Here is a 20,305-nt window from a genome sequence, read left to right as displayed (position 1 = left end):
AATTGGAGGAGTCCCAAAGGCTATGGGTGCAGGAGATGATGCTGACAGTGAATGGCAGCAAGCCCAACATTGCTAGGGTGGCGACCGCAGGAGAGAACATGGAGCACGACATCTGCGTCTTGAGTGGTGGTGCCCAAGGCATTGGTCAGTCTGTGACCACCATGCATGAGGGCCTCAACATCATGTAACAGTCACTGAGGGACGTGTCACAAACACAAGTGGACATTGCCGAGCCACTCCATACCATGACCCAGTCACTGCGGAGAATCGCTAAGGTGGCCGACACCATAATGCAGACAATGGGGAGCCACCAGGACTGGCAGAGCTAGGTGACTCAGAACCCTCTGGAGCTCCTTCCAGCCCCTCCATCCCGTCAGTGAGGACGAAGCGCTGGAGACACACCCAGGGGCTGTCACCAAGGAGACGATGGTGGTCTCCAGTTCTTCATAATCCCCCCCTCCTGACATCAGCGCGTCTCAAGGGCAGTGGGCAGGACAGTGGCCTGGATCGAGTGGACGTGGAGGAGATCTTTCCACTTGTAGGAAAAACTAGAACCAGAGGACACAATCTCAGACTAAAGGGACGATCTTTAAAACAGGGATGAGGAGGAATTTCTTCAGCCAGAGGGTGGTGAATCTGTGGAGCTCTTTGCCGCAGAAGGCTGTGGAGGCCAAATCACTGAGTGTCTTTAAGACAGAGATAGATAGGTTGTTGATTAATGAGGGGATCTGGGATTATGGGGAGAAGGCAGGAGAATGGGGATGAGAAAACTATCAGCCAGGATTAATGGCAGAGCAGACTCGATGGGCCGAGTGGCCTAATTCTGTTCCTATGTCTTATGGTCTTCTGGACAGGATGGTAAGTAGGCCTCGGCTGTCCAGAGGATGTCCACCAAGTGCATCAAAGGCCGCAGGGTGCAGAAAGCAGCAGGCTGCCTCCACCTCTGATGTGCATCCTGTAGATGCACGTAGCACGAATGATTAAGAAGAGGGAGGAGCACTGAGTGGGCACTGGGAGTTCACTATCTGGAACTAAGGGGAATGGAGATGCAACACCTGATACATGTAAAACCTCTGCCACATTAACCTTCACAATTGGCCTGCCTGCGCTCCACCCCCGTCACCCTCTGCTCCCCCCACCCCCCTGGGCACAGTGGTCCAAGATTGAAAGCCCCCCGATGACGATCCTGTTCAGAGGATGGGTGTGAGTGCGCTGTCAGCAGAAAGACAGGAGTCAGACTATGGCATAGATTGAGGAACACCAGAGTTTTCCTCACAGCGAGTTATCATCACCCTCCTGCCTTGAATATGACCCGCTGAAAGTGCCGACAAAGGCCCATCACCCTGGAGTGATGTTTCAGAGACCCTTGGAGTGTGAAACAGGGTGGTCAGGGAGGGGTGGTGTGATGGGGGGTGGGGGAATTGGGAGGCACTGGGGATTGGGGGGAAGGAGGGAAATAGGGGAGGGGAGTGGGAAAGAGGAATTGGGGGAGGAAGGGATTGGAGTAGGGAGGGAAATGGGAGGGAAGGAGGGGTTGTTGGAAGGAGGAAATAGGGAAGAGGGAAATGGGGTAGAGGGGAAGGGGGAAGGAGGAATTGCGGGATGGAGGGCAGTGGGGTACAGGGGAAGGGGAAGGAGGAATTGGGGAGGGAGGAAGATGGAGGGGTTGAGCCGACAGACACAGCCTCGTCCTATGATAATCTGGAGACGATGAGGGTCTCCCTGGTAATTCAGGTGTGTCAGGCCCTTGCTGCCACCTCATTGGGCATGTTCCCCAACCCCTCCTGCTCTGACTTCACCTCCTCCTCAGGCAAGGCCGCATGTCCCTCCTTCTCCATGGCACGCTGCTATGCCAGGTTGTGGAGGACATAGCGGACCCACAATGTGGGAGACCCTCTTCAGGTTGTACTGCAGGGAGCCACAACAGCGGTCCAAGCATCGGAACTGCATTTTGAGCAGTCCGCTCAATGACAGCTTGATTGGCAGCATGGGCCTTATTATATCAGGTCTCCGCATCGGTCTCTGGCCTCCTCATCAGCATCATCAGCCATGACTTCAGTGGGTATCCCTTCTCTCCCAAGAGCCAACCTGTCATCCTGGGGTGCTCCTCGAAGACATTGCGGATCTCCGAGTGCCCCAGGATGTAGCGGGCACACATGCATGATGCGGAGGCGGAGGACTCACACAATCTGAACATTCAGGGAGTGGAACCCCTTCCTGTTAATAAAGGGCACTCCTAGTGCGAGCAGGGCGACATTCACGCCATCGATTTTCCCCTGGTCCTGAGGCATCCCGGCGATGCACTCTTTCTGAATAGGAAAACTTCTCCGCTGAGAGAGATTCCCTATGCTAGGTGTTGATTGATTATTCAGACCACATGACATTTCCCCAGTAAGGCTGATCATCACATGACCTTTACTCAGTGACAATCACCACTAACCCTCTCAACAATGATTTTCAAGTTGCAACCAGATATGCCTGTTTGTAAGATTTGTATTTTTTCCCTCTCTCTAGTAAAGTTTTTCTTTCAGGTCAAAGAAAAATACCTAGTTACTCATTGCAAAGGTATAAATTATTAAATGAGTGTTTCTGTCAATATTGGGAAATAGTTATGTTTTAAACACAGGCTATTAACTGTGACCGTATGCTTGCCCAGCCCCTTGGCAGCTTAGTAATGGTCAATGCCTCAGCTGTTTAGTCAATCTGAATGTTAACCGGACTCGGTATTCATAGATGACTATTGCCTTTAATTGGCACATGTATCATCCAACTACCCATTCGATATTTTTAGATCAAATTTCAATACTCTTAAGGGAATTGCTAACATAAATATAACTTTATTAATTCAACTGTAAATGGACATGTGTACACATAACACTAGCAATAGCACAGCTTTTCAATATATACATGACATGTTATACATCAAGGGTCATTTCCTGTTGTGCTGAAGAACCAATGAAGTATGTATCAAATTCTACTGACAAATAATAATTCAGGAACATTTGGTGGATGATTCAGCAACTTATATTTCCACAATGTATGTTTCTTTAATACATCTAAAGGAAGAAAATTGTATTTTTCATGCCGTTTGATGGCGGAATGTTGGCAAAGGCATTGCATCAATAGAACTTGCTGTTCTTTCCTAAATACAACCAATGCCATCTGACCATTAACACCCACCTGAAAGGCAGGGACAAGGTGTTGACTTTGTGTTTCAACGAAGGATCAGCTTCCATGTTGTGAGATTTGAATCGATGACCTTAAGACTGGGCGACATTACCAACTAAGTCAGGTTGGAGACTTTCAATGGTTGTAGTGAAGGATTCACTTAATTTTAATAGAGTTTGCCAACTCCACACTGAATTTCTTTGATCATTCTCACAACTCCAATACATCATATCATAGAATTTGGGGGAATATATAAAAACGAATATCGACATGAGTTGGCATACATAAACAGGCAACAAAGGTGACTAGTATAGAATCATAGAATCCCCATAGTGCAGAAGGAGGCCATTTGGCCCATCAAGTCCACACTAACTTTCTGAAAGAGCACTCCACCCAAGCCTACTCGCCCACCTTATCCCAATAACCCCGTAACCTAACCTACATATTAAACTTCAAGTACATTGGTCCAAAACATATCATTTAAATGCCACAGGGCACAACAGTTGCAGGAGAGGATCAATGCTGTTTGATTTGCAGTGAAAGTTGAATACATGAATCATAGAGCACATATGGCAGCCTGCATCCTAGCCCAACTTGCAAAGTGCTACAGCATGAATAATCAATGTATTACATACCTAAACATTTCTAATTAGGTACAATTATTTTGAAAGTTTAGACATCTTGCTGACAAATCAAAAATGAATCACGACTTTTCTACAAGTATATTTCCTGTGATCTCAGGTTCACACACAAATTTTACAGACTATGTACAAAAGTAAATAAATGTAACCCCTATGAGTTTAAGATTATTAAGCATTATTATATCTATTTAAAATATAAAATCATTACACAATATATTCTACCACAAACTTGCTCCATATAAATGTTAGCATGGAGAATATGTTGACGACAATGCTCAACACCTTTATATTGTTCTGGTGAAGGGTTCACATTCAAAGCCTTAATCTGCTTTCTCTTATTAGATGCCAGCCAATCTTTATAGATTTGCTATTTTTATCTCAGGTTTCTAGCTTTTTCAGAGGGGATTGCTTCTTTCACGTGTTTTAATCATTTATGGTGTAAAATTTGAACAGAGTGCTTGATATTCTTAGCAGATGAGTGCAGTGACAGCGAAAGCCTTCTCTTCCTCACCATTTAATCTCAACTTCAGATGTCACAAGATACTCTGAACATGTAAACCTCATTTAGTTGCCTTGCAAGATCGGTGATTGCGCAATAGTCGATTTAGCTTCCCATATCTCACATTCCAGAAATCTCGTAATGGAGGGAAGGAGTCAGACTGGTGAAAACGTTGCCACATTAACAATTAGCTGGAAAGCTTAAGGAAACTCATATCTCTTTATCCACATTTAATCAAAGGTCCAGATTTGAAAGATTGTTAGAGTTGTGTAGATAAATGTCCCAAGCCTTGATGCCCATGAGTAAATTAATTCAATCCACCCTGCAGGCGGATAACACTGAAAGATTGAAGTCATCAGCGGAGGCCAAGGCTAATTTTGTCCCAACATTCAATGTGGTTTTTAAATGAAACTTTATCCATTCATTGCTGATGGTATCTGATGGCGAAACATCAATAGTCCAGTGACCTCTATTTTCCATATATATCCAATTTAGACACTTAGATATAAAGCAAAGCCTAAGAATGTTTTGTCAGTTTTCAGATGTGTCACGAATGCATCACTAAATAATAAACAAATGCCCAGAATGACAGGAGTGGGATGCAGATAAAGCTAACACCTTGAATTGCTTACCTCCCACATTGGGAACAGTTGCTCAAATAGGCTGCCCAGTTGGCAGGAGAAGTAGGAGAAGAAGAGGGCAATATAAATACTTTCTTGATACATTCTGCAGCATTGTCAGTGTAACGGGACATGTGTTGGTAACAAAAACAAATAATGGATAGTGAGGTTGGTTTGACTCTTGACTAATATCTTTGCACTTTCTTATTGTATCTGAGAGTGTGGGTCCACTGGGCATGGATTTACAAGTAATTTGTTACACGGGTTTGGGAAACAATATGGACAACATCGAAACACCAGTGACCAGGCTATTATGCTACAAATGGAAAATGAAGGACCATGCATAACACTGCTTTTAATGACTTCATCTTGTTCCCATCTTTTCCTTTCCTCAAATCCATGCATTATTCCCCGTCTCTTAGTGACCTAGGCCCAACGCAGCAGAAAGTGATTTCACTGCTCGGTGACATAATTGTCTCTTAGAGGACGACAGCCGCACGTCAGTGCATTCCAAATGGGAAAGGCATCCTTTCTCATAATCCTCCTCCTCTGGCTCCAGTGCAAACACCATGCCCCTGAGCGACACAAAAATCAATCTCCTTCCAAACGATATCACCAGCCTGGAATTTTATTTAATGGGTCAAAATATATAGAACGGCAAAATAAAAAAAAGTAAAATTTAAAGTTTGAAGATAATGAGTCGTAATTTTTTGGGGGTCAGGGTTCACTCAGTTTAAGCTATATCTGATGACAAATGACTCATGGTATATATTGAAATCTGTGCCCCATGGACGAGTCAATACAGGGGCCATTCCAGAGGTAACAACCAGAATGGGGGAATCAATATGACTTTATTGGGTTCGTGGGCATCAAGGTTGGAGGCAAGGGGAGTGATTAAGCAGATAAACAGCTGTAAAAGTTCAAAACTTATTAGGGTTTTATTTCCTGAGACCATAGTTGAGGCTATTTTCGGGGATCTTCAGCGCCACTTTAACCCAATCAACTCCAGTGTACCATTTGGCTGGCATCAATGTTTTCTTTCGAAAAAGGGGTGGAATTAAAAAAATTATAATAGCTGTAAAATTAAATACGAACCAATATGACAGGCAGGCAAGGGGCCGCTTGCCTCTTCGCAGGAATGATGGCTGTAACATCATGACCGTTCAATTCCCAATTCCAGTGGCCATGTGAAATCATGAGCAAACAGTGAAATAAATCTACAAGATTCTCCTTTGAACCCTTCAATTGTTCGAAACCGTCCAAGAGAAAGACAACATCGACCATTAACTGAAAAATCACCTTTTATACGATATGATCAGTGCCCCAGCCAAGAGCTAGGTCTGATTCCTCTTGAAGACATGTAGAAAGTCCTCATTAGCCAGCAGAGTATTCTGAAACCTCAATACTGAAAGAAAAACAGCCTGACGTCAAGACTATTCCTAATCTTGTGTTGTTTAAATGAAGTGGCCTCTCATTTTCCCCAACTTGTCAAACTGAAATGAAAAAAATAAAAGCAAAATACCAGGGATGCTGGAGATCTGAAATCAAAGCAGAAAGAGCTGGAAAAACTGCAAAGTTCTGGAGCTCCGAAGAAGTCGTACTGGACTCACAACCTTAACAAAGCATTTTGGGAAGACAGTGCGGAATGGTAATGTCACATGTGACCCAGAGGCCCAGGCTAATACTCTGGGCATGTAACTTCAATTGCCACCCTGACAGTTGGTCTGGTGGAAGATAAATTTAATGAATAAACCTGTAATATAAAGCCTCCAATGATTGTTATAAAAACACATCTGGTTCACTCATGTCCTTTAGGGAAGGAAATCCAGCGAGAAACAGGGAGATTCCGGAAAATGGAGGTTTGAATGTGCTAATGTCATCATCCCATCTACCCAAGGTTAACTCCGGTGGCCATTTCATATCTACATGAATTTGCAAACTTTTAGGCCCATGTTTGAAGTTAATAAATTAGAGAATGCTTCACAAAATATTTTCAACATATTCCAGGCGAATCATAAACACATCACCTGAAGTGGAGTTGTAAGAATGGAAAGGTAAAGCAGACAGCCCTATAAACACTGAAAACCACATTTCTGTTATTGCGAGGAGAACAAAGATTTTCCATTGCACTTGGTTGACGGCCAAGGGTTTCTGTCCCATATTATAAACCAATGAACCAAACATCACAACTTTGTTTCTCTTTCCTTCATCTGCCAGCACCATATTGTTTCACAACTAATGGAACATAACCCAAACAAAGAAAACCTGGTCTGCCACTCTTCCTCGCGAAGGAAACCTTGAGTCAATTTCACCTTAACTCTGCAAACTAATGTATGATGAACATCAAGGCACAAAATAGAACGCAAAGCAAAGTCACGACAAAATCTTGAGGCATGAAAGGCCCCCATCTTTGTGGTGGAGTAGCAAGACGTTGCATGATCAGTTCATTGTTCACTGTCCGGTGAAGGGCCATTCATCACCATGTTTGAAACTACAGTCTTTTCTGTGGACACCTTGGAGCTCTTCTGTACGCTGATTACCTCGCCACTGTTTTGTTCATGCTCAGCCTTGACAAAGATGTTTCTCACAGTGGACTGGAAGTTGTTAGTGACAAAGCAGTAGACAATAGGGTCCAAGCAGCTGTTGAGGCTACTCAGGGTGACTGTGACGTGGTACACGATGAGGCTGATGTGATGGGGCAGCGTAGGGTGTGCGTAGACCACAACCTGACGGACGTGAAAGGGGGTGAAGCAGATCATGAAGATAATCAGTACAGTGACCAGAAGCTGGACAGCTCTCATGCGCCTCTCCCTGCTCTGCTGCATCAGGTTGGGCTTAGCCAGGGCACACATGATCCGAATTGTGAAGACTGTGATGATCACTAAAGGCAGAAAGTATTCAAACACGGTCAGAGCAAAGAGCTTGGACAGGCAGCAAGAGGCGTACTTTATTGCTGTGGTGAGAATAGAGTAGGTGACGATAATGGCAAAGAGCCAAATGAACACGCAAATCCCTTTGGCGTAATGGGGGTTCCTCCACTTGCGTGAAGCTTCCACTTGGACAATAGCCAGGTACCTGTCCACACAGATGCAGGTTAGGAACAGAATGCTGCAGTACATGTTCACAAAATAGCTGAAAATGTGCACAAAGGAGCACGTCAGGCATTCGCCACCACTGTAATACATTATTATCCTGGTTGGCAAGGAGAAGCCCACCATCAAATCGGTGATCACGAGGTTTATGGTATAGATGACAGGTGTTGTTTTAGTCTTGGTACGAAAACAGAATACATACAATGCGACACCATTGAGTGCAATGCCAACCACACATATGATAACATTAATGATCATCAAGGCGAGCCACAGACTGTAGTAATCATTGTAGAGAGCTTCATCGAGATGCGCTAGTTTGTGTAGGTAGGGTTCCTTGTGGTTATGAGTTCCGTTGCTAAGGTAAGCCGTGGTCACATTCGCAAGATTGGGTTCAACCGTTGTGTTCTGCATGGCTGCTCTTTGGGATGACCTGCAACAAGACAAGAACCATTTGAGTGAGTATGGAATGTACTGCTGAGAGCAGGATGGCAGTGCCAACAACCAGTAACCAGCACTAAATGAAGGTCATTTTGACCATCGCCACCCGGGCAGATCGCCCACCCACTGTGGAAACGGCCCAGTTTTTATTCTAGTGAGTGAACTGGGTTGGTTCTCCAATGGGAAGATGATCTGATCCACCCACGTTACCATCCAGGTGGCAAAGTTCAAAATTGTTCCCACTGTCTTCTCAATGCATTACCATTTGTAGGTATTAACAATCTAGTATCAAACCATACCGTAAACCTAACAACATTTCCATCAGTGGACGGAAAAAAAACCCCTACAGAACCCTTTGATGGCATGGTGTTCTATTTTCCCATCCTCACTGGACCCCTGTTGACTGAATGCTTGCCACTTGGTATCAGATTATCTGTTTATGGCTCATTGGTGGAAATAGCCTTGAAACTGACCAAATGTATTTACTATATTGCAGCAGGCAGAGAACGTTTAAATTCCATAAATCAGTGGCGGCTTCAAATCAGAATCCCAGAGGTGATGGGCAAGTGTACTGGCTTCCCTGTAGCGACATAAGAGTAGGATCAACTTTCACATATTCTTAACTCTTACCATCACCCCGATTTCCACTGTTGTTATTTGTATATGGCTGTTGCAGGCAAGGCCGGCATTTACTGCTCATCCCTAATCTCCCATTGAGACGGTGAGCTGTCTTCTTGAACTGCTGCAGTCAGTGTGGTGCAGAAACACCCATCATGCTGTTAGGGAGGTTATTCCAGGATTTTGAACCAGCACTGGTGAAGTAACAGTGATATATTTCCATGCCATGTGTGTGACTTAGAGGTGATGGTGGTGTTCTCATAAATCTGCTGCCCTTGATCTCCTAGGTTGCAAAGGTCACAAATTGGAGCATTGCCTTTGATGAGTTGCTGCAGAGCATCCTGCAGACGGTACACACTGTAGCCATGATCTGGTCAATGACAACCCCTAGGACGATGAGACGATTTGGTGATGGTAACACCTTTGAATGGGGAGATGGTTAGGTTCTCCTTTGTTGGAGATGGTCATTTCCCTGCACTTGTGTGGTGCGAATGTCACTTCCAACTTTTCACTCCAAGTCTGAACCATGTCCCAAGCTTGAATGATGTCCAGATTGTGCTACATGCGGGTGTGGGCTGCTTCATTATCTCTAAAGTTCTGGATAGAACGGAACTCTGTGCAATCATCAGTGAACATCTCCACTTCTGACCTTGTCATGCATCGAAGGCCATTGACGAAGCAGTTGAAGATGATTGTGCCTCGACACTGTGCTGAGGAACCCCTGCAGTTATATCCAGGGACTGAGATGATTGGTCTCCTATAACCACATCCATATTCCTTTATGCTGGGGTGACTCCAGCTAATTGTCCTCCTAGACTCCCATTTACATCAAATTTTCTGGGGCTGCCTATCAAATGTTCCCTTGATGTCAAACCCAGCCACTTTGACCTCATCTCTGGAATTCAGCTCTTTAGCCAATGTTGGGGATTTGTAATGAGGTGTGGAGTAGCATGGGCTTGGCAAAATCCAAACTGAGCAAGTCCTTGGTGACTGAGTGTTGCTCGACATTTTGTTGATGATTGGAGTAGGCGGTAATTGCCTGGATTGGATTTGTTCCATTTTTTTATGGACAGGAGATACCTGGTCCATTTTCCACCTTGTTGGCTTGATGTCAGTGTTGTCCTACCTAGGGATGTGGCCATTTCTGGAGACAAGTCTTAAGCACTAGAGCTGGTAAGTTATTGAGTTCAATCGCCTTTGTTGTCTCAGGTGTCCTCAGCCATTTCTTGATTTTGTGTGAAATGAGTTGAATTGGTTGAAGACTCGCTTCTGTGCAGGTGGTGAGATGGGTCAGCCACTTGGCACACCTGGTTCAAGATAGTTGCAAAAGCTTCAGCTTTTACACTGACATGCTGGTCACCCCCATCATTGAGGATGGGAATGTTCGCTGAGCTTTCTCCTCCCATTTGTTGTTTAATCACCCACCATCATTCTCGAGTGGATGTGTCAGGACTGCAGAGCTTTGATCGCATCTGTTGTAAAACTGCATAGATAGGATTCCCTGAGGACCCTGATCATCCCCCTACCAACCTTGCAGATGTCCCCTACCCTCCCGCCCCAAGGATCTCTGATGCTTACCTGAAGTGCAGTCCCGGGACTTAGGCTCAAGCACAGCTTAACTCCATAACATTCTTATTATTGTTTTGCGTAGCAGATTAATAGAGCTGAGTGGCATGCTAGGCCATTTCAGCGGGCAGTTAAAAGCCAAACACAATGCTATGAGTCTCAAGTCACGCCGGATCAGGTAAGGATGGAAGAGTTCCCCTAAATGACATTAGTGGATCTGATTTTTAATGACATCCAATAATTCTGTGTCCAACAGGTCTGTTTCGAATCACTAGCTTTCGGAGCACAGCTCCTTCATCAAGGAGCAAGGAGCTGCACTCCGAAAGCTAGTGATTCGAAACAAACCTGTTGGACTTTAACCTGGTGTTGTAAGACTTCTTACTGTGCCCACCCCAGTCCAACGCCGGCATCTCCACATCCATAATTTTATGACCACCATTATTGAAACAGGCATTCTATTCCATGTTTATTTAATTAATTGAATTTCAATTCTCTGGCTGCTGTCACGGGATTTCAACTCAATCCTCTGCCCATTAATCTGGGCTTCCTGCTCCAGAATTCCTGCCTCTGTTCCATTAAGTCCCGCTGCCTGGTGACATCTTTCTCCATCTTCAAGAACCTCTGTAAATTACTCCTCTGACTGTGTCATTTACCCATCTCTCTGAATTGCCTTCCCACTCCTTTCACAGGTCTGGTTCAGGCTACGTACCGTCTTCATTCGTTTGTTATGATAAAGGTTTCTGATGAATGCACGTTTCTGTTTTTGTGACCCGCTCTTGCAGTCGCCTCAGTCTAAAGTCGCGACGTTTGCATTTCCTATTGATTGATGCTTGTGACAATTCAAAAAAAAAGTCTGAGCTTTGTAGAAGTTCGTCCCCGTGAATGGTGTAAGAGAACTGGAGAAATGCAAGAGAAATGTAAGAAATGTAAGTGACCTTAAAGGAGGCGGTTGCAGAGACAGTAGATGCATTGATTATAATCTTGCAAAATTCCTTAGATTCTGGAAGGATCCCAGTGGAATGGAAACTAGCTCATGTGACACCTTCATTCAAGAAAGGAGAGAGACTAAAGCAGGAACCTACAGGTCAGTTAGCCTAATTTCTGTCACTGGGAAATATAGATTTTGGTTTATTGTCACGTATACAGTAGAAAGAATTGTTCTGCATACAGTTGCTCCATACATGAAAAACATAGGATATACGATAAATACCAGTAAATAATACTAATAACAATACTACGATAAATACCTAGAATTCATGAAGGTTAGAGCAGGACACTTTGAAAATCATTATTTGATAAGGCAGAGTCAACATGGGTTTGTGAAAGGGAAATTGCATTTAATTAATTTATTAGACTTTCTTGAAGAAGTAACATGCAAGGTGGGGAACATGTATGTGTGATGTACTTGGATTTCTAAACGGCATTTGATAAGGTGCCACATCAAAGGTTACTGCAAGAGATAAGATTACATGTGCCTAAATTTTCAGGATGGCAAACTCTCGGTGCCCACTATCCTGAGGGTTGGCATGGAACCCATCCCCGCCGTCCTCGACAGGCCTTCTGCCATTTCACGCTTAATTGAGCATTGCTTGGCAGCAGGCGGGACTTCCAACCTCCCTTAGAAGGAGGTCTTGCCTTAGAGTACTGTCGCAAATCAGATTGGCCGACAGCTCTCTAGCTCCTCTAGACACAGCGCTGCAGTGGCAGGAAGAGGTACTGCAGTTCTGTGCCTGAACCTAAGTCCCAGCACCGCAATTCAGGTAAGCATAAGGACTCCTGGGGATGGGAAGGTAGGGGAAGACCTAGGTGGTTGGTAGAGGGATGATTGAGGTCCCGGAGGGAATCCCATCCTTGAAATTTCATGCCCCCTGCCTCAAAACCTAACTGGGGGGAGTGTAGAATTTTGGCCATGGTGTAGAGGGTAACATATTAACATGAATAAAGGATTGGTTAGCTAACAGGAGTCAGCGATGTAGGAATAAATGGGTATTTTGGTGGTTGGTAAACTGTAACTAGTGGAGTGTCACAGGGATTAGAATTGGGGTATCAACTATTTACCATCTATATCAATGATTTGGATGTAGGGTGCGAATGTCAAATATGCCAATGACACCAAGGTATGGAGGAAAGCAAGATGTCAAGATGAGGTCGAGAGTGTTTTTCTATTAATTTACGGATTGCGTGCGTCACTGTGAAGGTGGTGGTGTGCTGCCTTCTTAAACCACTGTAGTCCCTGTGGTGCAGGGAGGGAGGGAGTTCCAGGATTTTGACTCAGTGACAGTGAAGGAACAGCAATATAATTCTAAGTCAGGATAGTGAATGGCTTGGAGGGGAACTTCCAGCTGATGGAGATCCCATGTGTCTGTTGTCTTCACAAAGGAACATCGGCAGGTTAATCAAGTGGACAAAAAATTGGCAGATGGAGTATAGAATCATAGAATAGAATCCCGACAGTACAGAAGGAGGCCATTCGGCCCATCGAGTCTGCACTGACCCTTTGAAAGACCACCCTAATTAGGCCCTATCACCTGCCCTGTAACCTCATCTTAAGGGGCAATTTAGCATGTCCAAACCACCTAACCAGCACATCTTTGGACTGTGGAAGAAAACCGGAGCTCCCGGAGGAAACCCATGCAGACACGGGGAGAAAGTGCAAACTCCCTACAGTCACCCAAGGTGGGAATCAAACTTGAGTCCCTGGCGCCGTGAGGCATCAGTGCTAACCACTGCGCCACCATGCCGCCCTAAGTGTCGCCACTATAATGTTGGAAAGCGTGAACATGCCCGCTCTGGCAGGGAAAATAGAAAAGCAGCATATTTAAATGACAAGCAATTTCAGAATTTGATGGTACAGAGGTATCTGGGTGTCCTGGTACCATGAATCACACAATGTTAGTATGCAGGTACAGCAAATGATCAGGAAGGCAAATGGAATATAGAAACATAGAAAATGGGAGCAGGGGGAGGCCATTTGGAAGTTTGAGCCTGCTCCGTCATTCATTATGATCACAGCTGATCATCCAACTCGGTAACCTGCTCCCGCCTTGCCCCCACATCCTTTAATCCTTTTAGCTCCAAGTGCTATATCTAATTGCTTCTTGAAAACATAGCAATGTTTTCGCCTCAACTGCTTTCTATGGTTGTGAATTCTACAGGCCCAGCACTTTCTGGGCGAAGATATTTCTCCTCATCCGAGTCTTAAATAGTTTACCCTGAATGCTCTGACTGTGACCACTGGTCCTGGACTTCCCCACTTTCCTGAATTGACCCTGTCTAGTGCTGTTAGAAATTTATAGGTTTCTATGAGATCACTCCTCATTCTTCTGAACTCCACCGAATATGATCCTAACCTAGTCAATCTCTCTTCATATGTCAGTCCTGCCATCCCAGGAATCAGTCTGATAAACCTTTGCTGCACTCCCTCCATAGCAAGAACATCCATCCTCAGATAGGAGACTAAAACTGCACACAATATTCTAGGTGTGGCCTCACCAATGCCCTGTCTATTTGCAGCAAGACATCCCTGCTCCTGTACTTGAATCCTGTCGCTATGAAGGCCATCAAACCATTAGCCTTCTTTACCGCCTGCTGCACCTGCAAGCTTACCTTCAGAGACAGGTGTACGAGGACACCCAGGTCTCGTTGCACAATCCCCTCTCCTAATTTATGGCCATTCAGATCATAATTTGTGTTCCAAAATGTTGATATCATTTGCCAGGGGAATGGAATATAAAGGTAGAAAAGTCTTACTGCAGCTGTAAAGGGCCTTGGTGAGAATACATCTGGAGTACCATGTACAGTTTTGATCTCCTTATTTGAAAAAATGGTATAATTGCATTAGAAGCAGCTCAGAGAAGGTGTAAATAAATATTGTGAAATTGACAGTAGGGATCAGATAACCTGAGCTGACAATCAAGCAGTGCTTGGTTGCAATCAGTGGACTTGGCTGAGAGCCCGTCAACCATTATGCTTGTTGAAACAGCTGCGCCCCAGAGAAAACATTTCTGATTCAGGTCTCTGACTCCTGTTGTCAATTTCACAATGTTTATTTACACAATGTTAAATAGTTTCAAGTGTTTGTGGATATTGGTATTGCTATTTTAACGGGTCTGGATGATTGACACTTTTATTGCCTTCTAAGTGAATTGACTTTTTTGCAATATAGTAGAAGTTTATGGATGAATTACTTAAAAAAAAGCTTTTGATAAGAACCAGCCTGCACCATAAAATCAGGGAGCTGGGAATGGGGCCAAAGTCCTGAAATTGGGATTAACATGCCAATGTCTCCTGGGACATCCCAACTTGGTGAAAATCGAGGCCGCGGTGTCAGATGCAAATCTCTGGCTGATTTTTGGCATTAAACTGTTTGTTTTGTACAGATAACAGGTTGCCCTAAATTACCTCACATTCATTTAAAATGCATTTTCTCTTACTTATCCTTTCTGTCTATTTTATCTCTTTCTTAATCCAATCGTTCCTTCCCTCCCTTTGTCTATTTTGCCTTCCGCACTTGATTTGACTCTAATCCAATTGACTTCTCTGTCCTGTTTCTTTCACAATCCTTAAATCTCATTGTTCAAGGAGATGGACTGCTTGTTCCATCATTTCACAACGGCATTGCTTCTCAGACTGGAGTTCACAGAGATTGTTCAGGAGATCCAGGAAACATTGTGACAGTGTAGGGATGGTCCTTCTCGGTAGGCAATGTGGTTGACTTCCCAATGTGCCATGGTCAGGGAGGGGGAATGGGTTGCCATGGGTGGTGGCTGGAGGTGGGCTTGATGAGAACTTGGGCACAATAGCAGTGTGCAGTTGTCACATATGCAACATGGAATGGGCCAGCTGTCCAACCTAGCAGGAGAGCATGAAGGGAAGAGCTCTGATGGTGGGACAATGATCGTCTGTTAGATCTCACAATTCCCAAGGTGATGATAGGGTATGGCAGGTGGGTTCAGGCTTGCTCAAAGAGTGCAGGTTGAAGAAAAATATTTAAATAATAAAATCGTAAACTCAAAGAATGGGTACCAAATTATAAGTTTGCCCAGAGCACCATCTTTCCTAAGGCTGGCTCTGTTAATGGGTCATAGAATCATACAGTAGAGAAGAGGCCCTTCTGCCCATTTAGTCTGCACTGGCAAAGCTACATTAAATCTACACGACTCTCACTTACCAGCACTTGGCCCTTAGCCCTGAAGGTTATAACATTTCAAGTGATCACCCGTATACTTTTCAAAGGCTGTGAGGTTTTCCACCTCTATTACCCTCCGAGACAGTGTATTCCAGACTCCCACCAACCTCTGGTGAAACGGTTTTTCCTCAAATCCTCTCTAAACCTCCCCCCCCTCTCCTTGAAATTGTGCCCCCTGGTTATTGCCCCTTCAACTTAAGGGGGAACAGCTGCTTCCTATCTATCCTGTCCATGCCCCGCATAACCTTATACACTTTAATCAGGTCTCCCACCTCAACCTTCTCTGCTCCAAAGAAAACAATTCAAGCCTATCCTACCTCTCTTCATAGCTGAAATGCTCCAGCCCAGGTAACATCCTGGTGAATCTCCTCTGCACCCTCTCCAGTGCAATCACATCTTTCCTATAGTGCGGTGACTGTGGTCTCTCCAAGGTTTTGTGCAGCTCCAATATAACCTCCTTGCTCTTATAATCTATGCCATGACTGATAAAGACAAGTGTTCCGTATGCCTTCTTAACTACCCTATTAACCTGCACTGCCCTCCTCAGGGATCTGTGAGCAAGCCCCCCAAGATCCCTCTGTGCCTCTGAGCTTCCTAGGTTCTGCCATCTATTGAGTACTCCCTTGTCTTGTTGCTCCTTCCAAAGTGCATCACTTCACTTTTCAGGGTGAAATTTCATCTGTCACTGGTCTGTCCACCTGACCTGTATTTATATCGTCCTGCGGCCTAATATCTTCTTCCTCACTATTAATCACCCTGCTAATCTTCATGTCAGCCGCACACTTACTTAGCATCTCCCCCACATTTCCATCTATATAGTTTATATATGTATCACGAACATTAGGGGACCTAGCACTGATCCCTGTGGGACTGGCCACTGGACACTGGCCTCAGGCACACAACAGCCTTTGATCACCATCGTCTGTCTCCTGCCACTAAGCCAGTTTTGGATCCAACTTGCCAAGTTACCCTGATTCCCATGTGCTTTTACCTTCTTTATCAGTCGCCCATGTGGGATCTTGTAAAAGGTTTTGCTGAAATCCATATACACTACATTAACTGCACTACCCTCATCTACACACCCGATCACCTTATCGAAAAATTCAATCAAATTTCATAGAATCATAGAATCTCTACAGAGCAGAAGGAGGCCATTCAGCCCATCAAGTCTGCACTGACCCTCCGAAAGAGCACTCCAATCTATCTCTTAACCTAACCTATACATGCCTGGACATTACGGGGCAATTGATCATGTCCAATCCACCTAACCTGCACATCTCTGGACTGTGGGAGGAAACGGGAGCACCCGGAGGAAACCCACGCTGACCCGGGGAGAACGTGCAAACTCCACACAGACAGTCCCCAAAGCCGGAATTGAACTCGGGCCCCTGGTGCTGTGAGGCAACAGTGCTAACCACTGTACCACCATGCCATTAGGCATGACTTCCCTCTGACAAAACCATGCTGAATGTCCCTGATCGTCCCTTATCTCTCCAAGTGGAGATTGATTCTCTCCTTCAGAACTTTCTCCAATATTTTCCCAACCACTGATGTGAGACTCACTGCTCTGTAATTGCCTAGTTTATCTCTACCACCCTTCTTGAAAAGTGCAACCACATTAGTTGTCCTCCAATCCTCTGGACCTCCCCTGTGGCCAGATATGAATTAAAAATTTGGGTCAGAGCTCCTGCAATTCTCAGAACAACAAGTGATACAATACATCCAGACCTGGGGTATGAGTCCACTTTTTGGTCAAAACCTCCAATATCTCCTCACTTCCAGTGCCAAACTGTTCAAGAACCTCACAGTCCCTCTCCCCGAATTCTCTACCTACATCCTCCATCTCCTGAGTGAATACAGATGTGAAGTACCTGTTTAACACCCTATTCATGTTCTCCAGCTTCACACACAGATTCTCCCTTGGTCCTTATTGGACCTGCTCTCTCCCTGGTTATTCTTTTACCTTTAATATATTTGTAGAATATCTTCGGATTTTCCCACTCTTATCCGCCAGCACTTTTTCATGTCCCCTCTTTGCTCTCCTAATTACTTTGTTAAGTTCCCCTGTGCTTTCTATATTCCACTAAGACCTCTGCTGATTTGTTCCCTTTGTAGCTGCCAAAAGCTTCCGTTTCTTTCTTATCCAGTCCTGAATATTCCCAGACACCCAAGGTTCTCTGGGTTTGTTGCTCCTACATTTCACCCTAAAGGGAAAATGTTGGGCCTGTACTCTCCACGTTTCCTTTTTGAAAGCCCCCTCTGCTCTGCTGGAGATTTTCCCACAAGAAAGTGTTCCCAGTCTACTTTGGCCAGATTCTGCATTATTTTAATAAAATCTGCCTTTCCCCAATCCAAAACCGTTTTTTGCAGACCATCTTTTTCCTTTTCCATAACAAACTTCAATCATACTGTGTTGTGGTCGCTATCACTAAAATGCTCCCCCACTGCCCCCTCGAATATCTGCCTGGCTTTGTTCCCCAGAATTAGATCCAGCACTGCTCTATCCCTTGTTGGACCTTCAACATATTGACATAAAAAGCTCTCCTGAATACATTTCAAAAAACCCATTCCCTCTAAACCCTTCACACTCTGACTCTCCCGATTAATGTTGGGGAAGTTGAAATCCCCTAATATAATTACCCAATTATTATTATTTTTACTCACATCAGTGATTTGTCTCCATATCTGTTCCTCAATTGCCCGCTGACTATTTGGGGTCTATAATACACTCCTAGCAATATTACTGCCCCCTTGTTATTCCTTAGTTCTACCCACAAAGCCTCATTGTCCTTACTGCAGCAACTGACTTCTTAATTAATAATGCAACATCACATCCTCTTTTATCCCTTCCCCTTCTTGCCCAAAGACCCTATACCCTGGAATGTTAAGTTGTCAGTTGTGCCCCTTCCTCAAACACGTCTCTGTGATGGCAAAATTGTTGCAATTCCAACACTTATTCTTAACTTATCAGTCTTACCTACAATACTCCTGGCGTTAAAGTAGAGGCCATCCAATCTCGCCTTAATGCCTTGGCACTCAATATGGCTTAAATCCCTCTGCCTTGGTTCATTTACTATAGTATGCTGTGTCTCTATTGTACTAATGCTCTGTGTCCCTCCCCCTGCCAAACTAATTTAAACTCCTCCCAACAGCTCAAGCAAAGTCACCCGCAAGGACGTTGGTCCCATTCTGGTTCAGGTGCAGACCGTCCCGCTTGTACATGTCCCACCTTCCCCTGAAATGGTCCCAGTCATCCAGAAATCTAAACCCCTTCCTCCTGCACAAACTGCCTCCCTCTTGCACCAACTTTTCAGCATGGCTTTGTGAAGGGTAGGTCATGCCTCACAAACCTTATTGAGTTCTTTGAGAAGGTGACTGAACAGGTAGACGAGGGTAGAGCAGTTGAATTGGTGTATATGGATTTCAGCAAAGTGTTTGATAAGGTTCCCCACGGTAGGCTATTGCAAAAAATACGGAGGCTGGGGATTGAGGGTGATTTAGAGATGTGGATCAGAAATTGGCTAGCTGAAAGAAGACAGAGGGTGGTGGTTGATGGGAAATGTTCAGAATGGAGTACAGTCACAAGTGGAGTACCACAAGGATCTGTTCTGGGGCCGTTGCTGTTTGTCATTTTTATCAGTGACCTAGAGGAAGGCGCAGAAGGGTGGGTGAGTAAATTTGCAGACGATACTAAAGTCGGTGGTGTTGTCGATAGTGTGGATAGATGTAGCAGGTTACCGAGGGATATAGATAAGCTACAGAGCTGGGCTGAGAGGTGGCAAATGGAGTTTAATGTAGAGAAGTGTGAGGTGATACACTTTGGAAGGAATGCGGAATATTTGGCTAATGGTAAAGTTCTTGAAAGTGTGGATGAGCAGAGGGATCTAGGTGTCCATGTACATAGATCCCTGAAAGTTGCCACCCAGGTTGATAGGGTTGTGAAGAAGGCCTATGGAGTGTTGGCCTTTATTGGGAGAGGGATTGAGTTCCGGAGTCGGGAGGTCATGTTGCAGCTGTACAGAACTCTGGTACGGCCGCATTTGGAGTATTGCGTACAGTTCTGGTCACCGCATTATAGGAAGGACGTGGAGGCTTTGGAGCGGGTGCAGAGGAGATTTACCAGGATGTTGCCTGGTATGGAGGGAAAATCTTATGAGGAAAGGCTGATGGACTTGAGGTTGTTTTCGTTGGAGAGAAGAAGGTTAAGAGGAGACTTAATAGAGGCATACAAAATGATCAGGGGGTTGGATAGGGTGGACAGTGAGAGCCTTCTCCCGCGGATGGATATGGCTGGCACGAGGGGACATAACTTTAAACTGAGGGGTAATAGATATAGGACAGAGGTCAGAGGTAGGTTCTTTACGCAAAGAGTAGTGAGGCCGTGGAATGCCCTACCTGCTACAGTAGTGAACTCGCCAACATTGAGGGCATTTAAAAGTTTATTGGATAAACATATGGATGATAATGGCATAGTG

General features: G+C 44.8%; 1 protein-coding gene across 2 annotated transcripts in view; it reads right to left on the bottom strand.

Annotated features, from left to right (window-relative positions):
- Nucleotides 1-2,814: 2,814 nt before the first annotated feature.
- The window catches only part of LOC140385786 (G-protein coupled receptor 20-like), a 93,943-nt gene continuing 76,452 nt past the window's right edge, over nt 2,815-20,305 (bottom strand). For both annotated transcript variants that reach the window (XM_072468300.1, XM_072468301.1), the window contains exon 2: nt 2,815-8,450. In XM_072468300.1, coding sequence (XP_072324401.1) covers nt 7,373-8,431 — 1,059 coding nt within the window. In that variant the 5' untranslated portion in view covers nt 8,432-8,450 and the 3' untranslated portion in view covers nt 2,815-7,372. The remainder of the gene's footprint in view (nt 8,451-20,305) is intronic.

Source organism: Scyliorhinus torazame, chromosome 11 (genome assembly GCF_047496885.1).
Source record: "Scyliorhinus torazame isolate Kashiwa2021f chromosome 11, sScyTor2.1, whole genome shotgun sequence".
Taxonomy (NCBI): domain Eukaryota; kingdom Metazoa; phylum Chordata; class Chondrichthyes; order Carcharhiniformes; family Scyliorhinidae; genus Scyliorhinus; species Scyliorhinus torazame.
The sequence above is the reverse complement of the archived record's forward strand: the minus strand, read 5'-3'. Positions and strand labels throughout refer to the sequence as shown.